We start from the raw sequence: 11,832 nt of genomic DNA, 5'->3' as shown, positions 1-11,832 counted from the left end.
ATAGACTTTGAAATTGAATGCAGAACTATTATATAAAATATATTGTGGGTCCTTTATGTCAGAACTTATAATCAGCTTGCAAAAAAATGACAATTTGCTCTGTGCATTGATAAAGATGGGATATCATCTTTTACAAATCAGATTCAAAAGGTATTGAAACATATTTTGGATTAAAATGTGACTTTCCCAGGATGGGATCATACTTCTTGCTCTGTTTACCAATCTGGATGGTGAAAGCCAGAACCACTTTGCACTGGAACTCTTAAAGGGGGAATAATTTTAAGGTTATGATTCCATCATCCTGTATCATTTTAATGTTGAAATAAAATGTGTATTTATTTCACAATTTTTCAGAATTATTTTAATAAAGACTTGGAATGTTTATACTAAGAAAAAAGCACCAAAATGCTGAATCATAATTGAAGTATTTGCAAGACTTCAGCAGGGCATGAAGATTTTCTTTTAAATGATGCATATAAAGTAGCTTTCAAGACTTTCCGTAACTTTTTCTTTATTGATCCTTCGCCCGAGTAAGATATCTGCACAGCCACCCATGGTGGATGACAGCAAATTTAGCTGCTCACTGCTTGGCTTCATAGCGAGTCCTGATGCGATGCAATATTTGACAAATCTTCACCACTAATTTAGCCACTCTTCTGCTTAATTGGGGTCTGCAATCTGGCTGAAGCTCTCTGGTAATGCCAGAGACATTTCCATACTTGTTGTCTCACTCACTGCCACCATATGATATTCCTGATTTTGCTGTGCTAACATAGAATATTTACAGAGTCTGCTGAGGCAAGGAAAACAGTAACTTTATTGAGAAACACCTTGCATTGGCTTCACCTTGCTATGAGTTCTACAAAAGAGAACGAGATCATGAGATATTGCATCACTGTTTTGATGGTGGGTGGCATGTTTCATTAGCATATCACAATTAAAATGAACCTCTCATACTACAGTGATGTCCACAGTTGTGTCAAACAAGTGACTAATCCCTCAGTTTGCATAACTGCTCTTTTATCTTCTTTTCCATTGAATAACAACTCCAGCACAAAGTGGCAAGCCAATTTCATAGCACTACTGCAATTCCTAAATTGCTGTTTCTACTCCTCCTCTGTCACCATCACCATGCATGGTGATTCACCTGATGATACCTCTTCAAACTTGCTAAATACATTCCATAGCTTGTAAACATTAGTGAGAGACATAGGATGCTGTGAGGTGTTATCTTGTTCTGAGCCATAGGGAGCTGCTCTTCCAGGCACATAATGACGGAAAAAGAATAAATGTTGGAATTCTGGCTCTGATTCATTTGTTAAAACAGCTTTCATTGTGAGATGTTGTGTTCGCATGATTGTGTGCAGGATGCCAGTGCAGGATTACATGATAATGCAATAAGATGTAAAAGTCAGATGTTACTAATTCCAGGCATGGAGTTGTCAGCAGCTTTACCTTTCTATGCTCCACCAGCAAAGATACCCAAGGTGGCTTCCTTCAAAGTAGTCAAAAGTTGGTCATTTCTGAGTCCTCTTCTAATTCTTATCTTTGAAACAAGTCAGTATTAATTGCATCTGATGGGAGCTAGAACTTATCTAACATCCAGAATATTGCTGAGCCTTTGACTGTTCAGAAAATATTTAAAGAATATTAGCAGTTTTTGTGACATAATGAAAGGTGAAAAAATGGAGCGTTGGACATCATATTCATGAGTTCAACCCATTTCTCTAAACATATTTGCTAACCTAACACCAGCAACTGCATTCATCAAAAATAAATTCACTGAAGTATCTGAAGACATTTTGTTAATTTGAAGCTACGCTGTATACACAGTGCTCTCTGGAGCAAAGATAAGAGAAACTGAGATTACGTCTTCCAAAAAAAATGATTAAGAGGCTATCTTATTGAGGTGCTCAAAATTAAGACAGGTAAATATTTCTGATAATCAATGAATTAGTAACTGGAGATACAAATTTAAGATAATCATCAACAGAACAAACAGCAAGGTTAAGGTAATTTTATTAGACACAAAAGATTGCTTGGACATGGAATCCTTTATTGGAAATAATAGATGAAACAGGCCACAAACTAGCTTTTAAATGAGTAGCTGATATATATTTAAAAAAGAAAAAATATGGAGTAAAGGTTAATGGACCTATATGGTAATCGTTTCAACGCACTTGAACAGGTATGATGATTTTCCACTATTAATCTATCAACAGATTCTTCAAAATCTAGTTATCTCTATTTGAAAATCTACAGGAGGTACAAATGCCACCAAGAGCAGAATTTACAACACAAAAGAAAACCTGTTGGACCATCATTTTTACACCATGTTGACTTTTAACTGAAGTTTACCTTCTTTATAATCATTTCACTGCACTTTCTCCATATCCTTTTATATTTTTCATTGGCAAATTACACCTAATTCCCTTTTATGTAATATTATATCTCTGTTTTAAGAGCCACAAATAATACATCCTTTGCAGAAACATTAATTTCTTTGCTTCTTACCGTGGTAACACTCAGAATTCCTTTTCTACTAATTGCTAAAAGCAAAAATGTTCTTTTCTAATCCCATAGATTCTAATGGCTCTTAACCTGTCTAAAACATTTGAGTAAGCACGGTATATGTCGTGATGGCTGACTATAGTAGCACACCTGATGACTTTAAATCAGGCAAGGGATCAAAATCTATAAACTCTCGAGAAATGCATTTTAAAAATGGTACAAGCTGATTAATATATAAGAATTAACTTCCAGTTACCTGTGATAAAAATCTGTCCCACTTATGTAAAATGAGATTGATTAACATCAAGAAAACATAAACATTTTGTAAGTTCTTCTGATGTCAATGACACATTAAAAACTTTAACTATTGAGGCAAATTTGTTCAAGAAGGACTTACAAGGCCGGTATTTAATTTGTTCTGGCATTTCAATTGCATTTTAAAATCAGAGAATTCCTACAGAAGGAGGCCATTCAGCCATTGAGTCTGCAATGACTTTTATCCAGGCATACTCCACATATTTACCACACAAATCCCCCTAATCTTGGGACACTAAAGGACAATTTAGCATGGTCAATCCACCTAATCTACACACCTTTGAACTGTGGGAGGAAGCCCACAAAGACATGTGAGAACGTGCAAACACCATACAGACATTTATGAACCAGGGTCCCTGGCATTGTGAGGCAGCAGTGCTAACCACTGTGCCACCATTTTAATAAAAAGTGTCTGAAAATTTGGCACTGATCATCTCATATCATCCAAAGACAAAACTAATGAAAATGGTATGTACGATAAACATTGTTTTTACCAAATGTACACATACTGCTACGTGCAGTCAAGGTCAGTGTTTCTTTTCCAAATAATATTCACATTAAGAAATGCCAACTTTGTTGACAATTTTTTAAAAATAATATTTAAAAAAATTCAATAAGTATCAAATGATCAGATTTCATTGCAAACGCACCAGCTTTAAACAGTTTTACCATAGACTACAGTAATTGAGAACATGCATGGAAAGGAATTTATGTTTTACAGCAAAACCTTCAAGTCCTTGTATATTTAAATCTGAAATCTGAAATACTAGAATTAAAATGCTCATAAAATAATAAATTCCAGTGGAAAAATGGCACATGAATTAGCTTAGTTGCAAAGATATATATTTAAGAATCAGCTTCATGAACATCTTGAATATAAAATAGCCACTACAAAAAGACTCACAAGAAGTACTAAACTTAGAAATTATGTCAAGTTTTCTCTCCATGTAGGAACCACTTCAATTTAATGATATACTATTTCTTGTTACTCTCAAAAGCATCAAATGCATCTATTTTCCTTTACCATTTGCTTACCTCACTGTAGTTGGAGCAAGATCGCTAAATGACAGAAAAATTTATTGGGGTCACAGCTTTTTCACTTGCATATATTCAGCTTTAATGTCATTAGCTGTTGAATTGAAATTAGATGTTTTCCTGAAGATTTCATCACGGAACTTTCCCCTATTTTCTAGCCATCAATCAACACATCAATCCTCGTGACAAATGGCCTTCTTACACTAAACGGAAAGCTAAAAGACTGATTACCAAATTGGATGATATTTGACTGTCAACCATACAGCCCTTCACTTCCATTTCAATATCTTTACCTCTGGTAAAGATAAGTGTTCAAAGAATTTATGAGTGGAATTTTCCTGCCCCTCCACTATATGTTTTGCAGTGGTAGGAGGCAGTGTGACACTCATTGATGGCGGGATCTTATGGCCCCATCAATGTCTATATGGTTTCCCGCTGAATGCACCCCTCTCTGTTAGGAAACCTGCGATAGGGGTGTGCCATTAGCAGGATCATAAGATCCCACCGCAAGATTTTGGTACTTTTAATGTCTTAGTGATTTTCCTCCAAGATTGTGCACGGCAGTGTCTTGGAGACTGTAATTCCCAGAGACTCCAGGTCAATCCTGGCGGGTTGGCAGCCTTGCTGACCATGGACACATCCCCTCAGCTACTGCAATAGATATACTGTATTGTATTTATTTCTATAGACCTGTCCCAAATACATTGGGATCTAGTGCAGGGAAGTGGCAACTGAGCTTAAATAAAAACAATTTTAATTTCTAGTTATTTAGCCTGCAGTGCAAGTTATATTAAATGGCGATTGTTAATTCACAAAGGATTTTTTTTTGCACTTGACTGCTCTTTTCAACCGCTGTGAATCCCATGCATTGTTTAAAACTATTGGTCAGCATCTCTTCGTTATCAGCTCTTTGCACTCGGTCATAAATTGCGCATTGCGTCATGGGGGGGGGGCAGAAAAACATAATTCTAACCGTCTGTCTGGGAAGCCTATAACCAATCGACCAAGAAACATTTAAATCAAGATACTTCTCTATTTTGAAACCTGCTCATGTGGTTTGTTGGCTTCTGACTTCCAGAAGGATCAGGAGACATGGACTGTGCTACTGTAATCTTTTCCAGTCTTGAACATTTATCAAAGGGTTTGACTGGATTCCTTCCTGACTTGTTCCCATTCGCCCGCGATTCGCCCACGGCAAGAGCAGCAGCAGGTGTTTTGCTGATTTGATGAGGGGATTGACCGCGCTCCCCTCTCTCGCAGTGGATTCACTCTCGGGCGGGTATTAAAGCCCCGCCTTACTGCCGGGCCCTACCAGACTCTTTCTTTTCCCTTCACAGAGAAGCAGCGTGCGGTTGCAGACAGGTCTCAAACACACAGACAGGATCCGAAACACTGCAACAATGGAATGGAAAGCAATGGAAATCAACCCCGAGGTAGTAACCTCTTTTGTTGTTGTCCGCGTTGTTGAAAACGGCCTTTCGATGCCGTGCTTGACCCATTTTAACCACCTTGTGTTTGATTTTTATTTCAGATGTTGAACAAAGTAAGTGCGCAACGCAGGTTCATTGGGCACCTCTTATCGGCAAATATTTCTTCAGATGGTCCTGAGTTAAGTTATACTATACATCCTGAAAGCTCTGTTTAATCTCTCATTAACCTAAGGGCGTGGCCATATCAACCGCACTGTCGAATTATTGATGCACCAATAAAGGATGTATTGCGTTAGCTTGTAAAGATGTTCACTGGATTAAATGAATCTGTATATAAACATGGATTAACGGTTTTTCTGGCTTCAATAAAATCCTTACCTCTTTCTAATGTTAGTGTCTGTCGCGTCTGGGTGTGGCATCTAGCTGGAAGTTCGTGGATGTTCTGGGTCTAGAAAACGAATCCCTCTCCATGGTGCCATCTCCAGTGTGTGCTTTAATGTTGCTGTTTCCTCTAAGTCAACAGGTAAGGCATGCTTCATTTTGAAACAAGCTCGCCCCATCTGAATAGTGTGCTATAAAGTAACGTTTATTGAGATTTGGAATATTAGATATTAACCTGTGTCACATTCTTGCTTTTAAATATGCTGAATCACGCTGTGGTCTGGCGCTTCAGACGCTACAGCTCCCTATATACAGCTACAGCCTGATACAGTAAGCCTAATACTTATTCCTAAACTGAATTGTCATTTTTTTTTTTGCAGATGTGTAAACTACAGCTCATTACTCTGCTTGTTACATAATCTTGAGGGATGATTGGGTAATGGCAGCATATCTATTCCAGTCTCCACCAAGATGAAAAGTACAAAATGGCATCAATAGATGTTTACTCCTTTTGATTGTTTAAAGGGAGCAAATGTTTTAGTCCTAGACTTTTTTGGTTCACTCAAGACATAGCTGATGAATTATTCCTACATCAAGCTTGGATGCAACTCCATACTAAGCATGACTTTTCTCTACACTTGTAGTCATTTCCATATTCATCAAATATGGATTGTGTTTCAGTGCAGTTGGATCTATTTCCATCTGAAATGGAAATGCCTAACTTGGTATTGGTTTCATTGCATGGAGCAGGAGTATTGAATGGGTGATGAAATTTCTTAAATTTAGGCTTTAAGAGATAACAAGGGTAAGCTATTTAGGATGATATGGAGATTCTCAAACTGCCTGTTAATGGTTTGACCGATGCTGTTAAATTCTTTAATAAAGCAGTGAAATTTTAATTGGACATTTTACATTCTAAAATTGGGAGAGCAGGATTTGGTGCATAATCTGGCTTCATTGGGACAAAGGTGGGCAGGTCATGTGATTGCTTAACTATGCCCTTGTACATAGGGCAGGAAGGCCACCGAAGAAGTTTTGCAGGAGCCCATTTAAGTGCTGTCTGGCACAATTGGATGAGAATCCAGGATGAGCCTTCCATCTGACAACACCCTTCAGTTTATAGATTCTGTGGAGCCTTCAGAATTGGAACAAGATCAGCATCTGAATATAGTGTCTGTAACTGATAGCCATAACGGCATCTGTGCTCCTTGAAGACAGGTCCTTGGTTAATTATTTGGTTCATGAGCTGTTAGTAGTTTTAGTGGTAGTTTTGCTACTGTGTTCCACACTTGGGCAGGTCATAAGTCCTGATGTCTGACTGTATTCCAACAAACTGAACTAATCAGTTTTTGGAAGGGTTTCCATCTGCAGTTCAACACATTTTCCTGTCTGACTTTACTATTTGGTGCCTATTGCTGTACATATCTCAACTAGTTCAGGTTACCACTTCCCTTGTAACCCCGCTATCATTGCAATTTGGCTAAAATTTGCATGCATCTAAGCAATTAATAAACAGGCATCAGATCAGATACTTCAATTTAGCAATTGTCTTTATGCAGATTTCCTTGCATCTAGGTTTTTTACTAAAACTGATATTTGTTTTCCTGTCTTCTGTGCTTTAGCTTGACTGACTTCTGCCATGAACCTGCCTACTGAATGAGTTTCTATTGTTTCTGCATGTTGCACCCAACACTTATTGGAGGCTTTGGTTTTTTCCAGCAATAGTTTATGCTGCTTGGTTTTAATCTGAAAGTCCTTCAATTACTTTCACTTGAGTAGGAATAGAAATTCTTGTTTCATGGCAAGATTAGGGGGGCTAGGCAGCCAGTTAAATTGAAATATGTTCCCAAGATAGAATCCATTATGAATGATAGTTTAAAGTAAATTGAACACTCCTTGAAGCTCCCAAAGTGCATCATTTGACTGTATTCTACAACAGTGCCATTGTTTAGAAATTTTAAATCCTATTTGCCTATCTTCTCTCTCAGCACCTGTTCAATTGCCATTCTTGTAGCTGTTGCACCATGGAGCCTTTCTCTTTTGGGCCTATCATACACCTTTCCCACTGCTATCTGTATTGAATTCAACTGTTCATTATTCCTATTGCACTGCTTTTTTCCTCTTTTGGAGGAACACATTGCCTTTAATATGGAATGCTTACAAACATGGACCAAATTGCTAAAATCCACAATTTTACAAGATTGTGGCTGGTGTTTTATGCTTTTTTACTGTGCAACAATAGCTGCACAACTCAATTACTTGGCCCTTGCCCCAAAGGGCAACTGGATGGCTGAAGCCAGTTTCTAAATTGGGGAAAGTCTATGCTTTTGAGTTATTTGTACTTTTGACAGTACAAACTGACACAGCTGAGCTCAACTGAGGAAAACCTTAATCCTGCTTGTTTCTACAATTTTGATAAAATTCTTGACAAATGGATAATACAGCTTCCATTAATTCAACTATTATAAATGTATAATATCATTCCTACTTGTACACAATTGTACCCATGGCAAGAAATGCCTTGAGGCATTGATCTTAACTACATGTTGTATACTAGATTGACTTTTCCTCTTCTCCCCACAATAGCATGAATCCCACAGAGAACGCCAAACATCAGAATTGAGTGGAAAGGGTATTGACCCTAAAATCTACTTCTTGAGGCAGACTATTTCAAATTCCTGTGGCACTATTGGGCTTATCAACACCATTGCCAACAATCAAGATAAACTTGACTTTGGTAAGTTTGTTTTTGTGGAATAAAATGTTTTTGTTTATGCAGCTATTTTTTGGTCTAGTTGATGCACCAATGTGCAGTTAGGTAAATCATAATTTTGACAAGTGAATGTCTAAATTCTTCTAGAATTGAACTTGTGCTGCACACACACTAGATAACTTGATCTGTTCCTTGCCCTGTCCCTGCAGTGGAAGGCTCTGTATTGAAGAAGTTTCTGAATGAGACTGTTGATCTCTCAGCAGAACAGAGAGCCAAACTGTTGGAAAAAAATGAGGTGGGAAAATTTTTCTTTAGTTAGCAATTAACATTCCTAATTCTCATGATTAATTTAAATTTCTTTTGTCTGCAGAAAATTCGTGCAGCACATGATGCTACTGCAGATGAGGGAGAGTGTCGAGTAAGTATTCTTCGTATGGCCTAAACTTGCACTTAAATGACCTATGCAACAAATTCAAAGCACTTTTACTGCCAGCTTGTCCTTAACCAAGCTATGATTGGACCAAATGTTGGCTTGGAAGTGGGTGTTCTGTGGGGTACTCCACCTGTCATCCATGGTGGAACAACTAGAATTGAGAATGCAAGTCTGTCACATGTATTGTTTCTATTAATCATGGCTGAGGTGTAGAGATTTCAACTTGCAGCAAGGAAGAAGCTGTTCTGGAGTTGGCTGGTTCATGACCTCAAATTTTCCATCTTATGGAGGAGTATGTCCAGAGTGTGGGGTTCATGATTTTATGTTGGCTACTTTTTCAAGCAGTAGGAAGGTCAGTGGATTGGAGGCTGGCTTGCATGTGGACTGGGCTTCATTCACAATCCTTTGTAGTTTGTCCCTTGGGATTGTGGGACAGGAGATCTGAGGCTATGGAGGGCTTTTAAAAATAAGGGTTTTAAAATTCAAGATTTGATTTTCCAAATGTCATTGTGGAGGTTGACCTCCCATTTTGAGTTGGATGTCTCGCAGCATTAATTGTATGTAACAGCAATGGAACAAATAATCGTAAATCAACTTGTAGTGGAAAAGCAAAGCTGCAAATTCTACTATTGCCCAAGTGCTCATGTGAGCATTTGGTACAAGATCCACTTGATCTAGCCTACAGTCTTGGCAGAAAGTTGAACTGGACAGCTGTGGTTAGCACTGCTTCACAGCTCCTGGGTTCAATTTGCAGCTTGGGTCACCTGTCTGTGTGGAGTTTGCACATTCTCATGTCTACATGGGTTTCCTCTAGGTGTGCCTGTTTCCTCCCACAGTACAAAGATGTGCATGTTTGGTTGATTGGCTGTGCTAAAATTGCCCGTTAGGGTCTGATCCCACTAGGTTAGAGGGATTAATGGATAAAACATGTTGGGATGAGGGTAGGGTCTGGGTGGTATTGTGGTCAGTGCATAATCAAGGGATGGAATGGCTCCTTTACTGTTAGGTTTCTATGCATTCTAAGCTAAATGCCCAGCTACTTGGTTAGTGTCAACCTAATTGAGGCACTGAATGCATGAGGATTTGATGGGCTTCAAATTTCACCAAACAAAGTTGTCCATCTGGCTTCTTTTTTGGATTTGGATCCAAAACATCTGAGCAAATTGAGTGCCTTGGATGACCAAGTAATGGGTAATGCACTTTGCATGCAATCATCCTTTTTGGATTTGAGCTTGCTGTGAGCAACAGCTGCTGCATTTCCTACATAGTCACTTTTTTGGGCAGTGGATGGAAGATCCCCACAGCACTTCATTTTATCGTGCACTTTTTTGGTTGTCTTTAGCTTTGTCATGTAAAAGGCTACAAAGCCCCCTACATGTAAACTGAAGTCTTGTAATGGACTTAGTTAAATTCCTGATTTGAACAAAGTTTGAAATGGTTAACTTCATTTTAATTGTTGGAATTCTGTATTTGCTTCTAATAGGTGCATGAAGATGGTACAAACTTTCATTTTATCACCTTTGTTGCAGTGGATGGGCACCTCTATGAATTGGGTAATTCAATTTTGATTGCCATTCTTTCAAACTTGCATCAATGCCTTAAGGGCCAAGTATGTAGTCAAAAGGCAACAGTATAGAACAAAACTAACTTTTATAATGCAACAAGTCTGACTTGCAAATGGTATGGGTTACATTGCCCTAGCCAGAAATAACTTTGCACCCATTTTGACATGGTTTGAGACATACTAATTCCAGTATACAAAATTAGTTATCTTGTGGGCTACTTGGCATACTTTGTTAGTGTACATATTTTTAGGCCTCAGTATCCTACAGACTTGAATGTAACTTTTTTCTTTCAAGATGGAAGAATGCCATTCCCTATTGACCAAGGAGAAACATCAAATGATGGGCTATTACAGGTTTGTTGGCACTTGTTTGTTACTGTCACAGTTGTAACTAGATAATACAACTATGAAGCTTAAACTTGGTTCTGGCCCTCAAGTTTAGTTACTAACCCATGATATCTCATTCCAGGATTCAGCAAAGATATGCAGACAGTTTATGGAACGTGATCAAGGAGAAGTTCGTTTCACTGCTGTGGCCCTTTGCAAAGCTTGAATATGGCCAAAAACCAGTATGAGTGCACAAAATCACAGCTTAATGTGCTGTTAAAGATTTCTGCTTTGCTTAAATAACTGTATTGGGGCACCAAAAAAGGCACTTTCTGTGGATGTTTTAATAGATGGCATTTCTGCACTAACCTTGTAGCAACATCCTTGTACTGTCTTGGATAGTAGACCAGACCTATATTTGCTCTAGATAAAAATTTGTTTCATAATGTCCATCTTGTGTTACATTGCAACCAGATCACAGCATTGTGCTAACTTAAGGCTGGCTGCAGGGATTTGTAGAAAGTTTGTTCTGTTCCACATTGTGCCTAATTTTACAGCTATTCCTGTAATATGTTGGCTGTAATCAAATAAAATTTACTAGTGAAGCAACATTGTTCATTGATCAATAGTAACTATCTTTGTACATTTTAAATGGGCTGAAGTTGTACAGTTTAATCTTGGTTAACACAACTAAAATGCATCCAAGAAACATCAGTCCCCTTCCATGCATCCCAGGGAGGAATTACATTTTTGAACCTATTTTCAGCTCTTGTGTTTTATGCAAGAAAACAAATCTTGTTTGAGACCTTGACTTAGTTTGCTTATATCCAGTTTACACATGGCTCAGCTGCCAATGCAGTTATTCCAAGGTTCTGCATTTTGACTTTAACAAGGTCCTCCCTCTTTTCCTGTTGCTTGCAGCCTCTTCCAAACCACCTACACCCCCCCCCCCCCCCCCCCAGCAGTAGTGACATGTCATTATTCTAATAGTACCATTACTGGTGCAGTTCTAATAAATTGTTGTAATGCACCTGATTCCAGCCCCAGTAATTTGCCCTCTGCAATGGCCTTAATAGCTACAAGTGACAACCATAATCTGAAAAATTAAGTCTCCAGATGCAAG

General features: G+C 38.2%; 1 protein-coding gene across 1 annotated transcript; it reads left to right on the top strand.

Moving 5' to 3' along the window:
• The first annotated feature begins 4,833 nt into the window (after positions 1-4,833).
• Positions 4,834-11,311, top strand: uchl1 (ubiquitin carboxyl-terminal esterase L1 (ubiquitin thiolesterase)). The gene is made up of 9 exons (XM_080198396.1): positions 4,834-5,294; positions 5,393-5,404; positions 5,686-5,814; positions 8,259-8,409; positions 8,595-8,680; positions 8,756-8,803; positions 10,302-10,371; positions 10,678-10,736; positions 10,852-11,311. Exons 1-9 carry the CDS (start codon positions 5,262-5,264, stop codon positions 10,933-10,935), a joined length of 672 nt encoding a protein of 223 aa, XP_080054522.1. The 5' UTR covers positions 4,834-5,261; the 3' UTR covers positions 10,936-11,311.
• Positions 11,312-11,832: the final 521 nt, after the last annotated feature.

The sequence above is a fragment of the Carcharhinus amblyrhynchos genome, chromosome 1, assembly GCF_965287045.1.
Source record: "Carcharhinus amblyrhynchos chromosome 1, sCarAmb.v2.hapA, whole genome shotgun sequence".
Taxonomy (NCBI): domain Eukaryota; kingdom Metazoa; phylum Chordata; class Chondrichthyes; order Carcharhiniformes; family Carcharhinidae; genus Carcharhinus; species Carcharhinus amblyrhynchos.
The sequence above is the reverse complement of the archived record's forward strand: the minus strand, read 5'-3'. Positions and strand labels throughout refer to the sequence as shown.

Excerpts from the sequence above, each read along its gene's own strand:
- uchl1 (XM_080198396.1), top strand. The coding sequence starts at position 5,262 with ATGGAATGGAAAGCAATGGAAATCAACCCCGAG. Across the intron at positions 8,681-8,755 it reads AACTGTTGGAAAAAAATGAG|AAAATTCGTGCAGCACATGA; the intron begins GTGGGAAAATTT and ends TTTTGTCTGCAG. Across the intron at positions 10,737-10,851 it reads CAAATGATGGGCTATTACAG|GATTCAGCAAAGATATGCAG; the intron begins GTTTGTTGGCAC and ends ATCTCATTCCAG.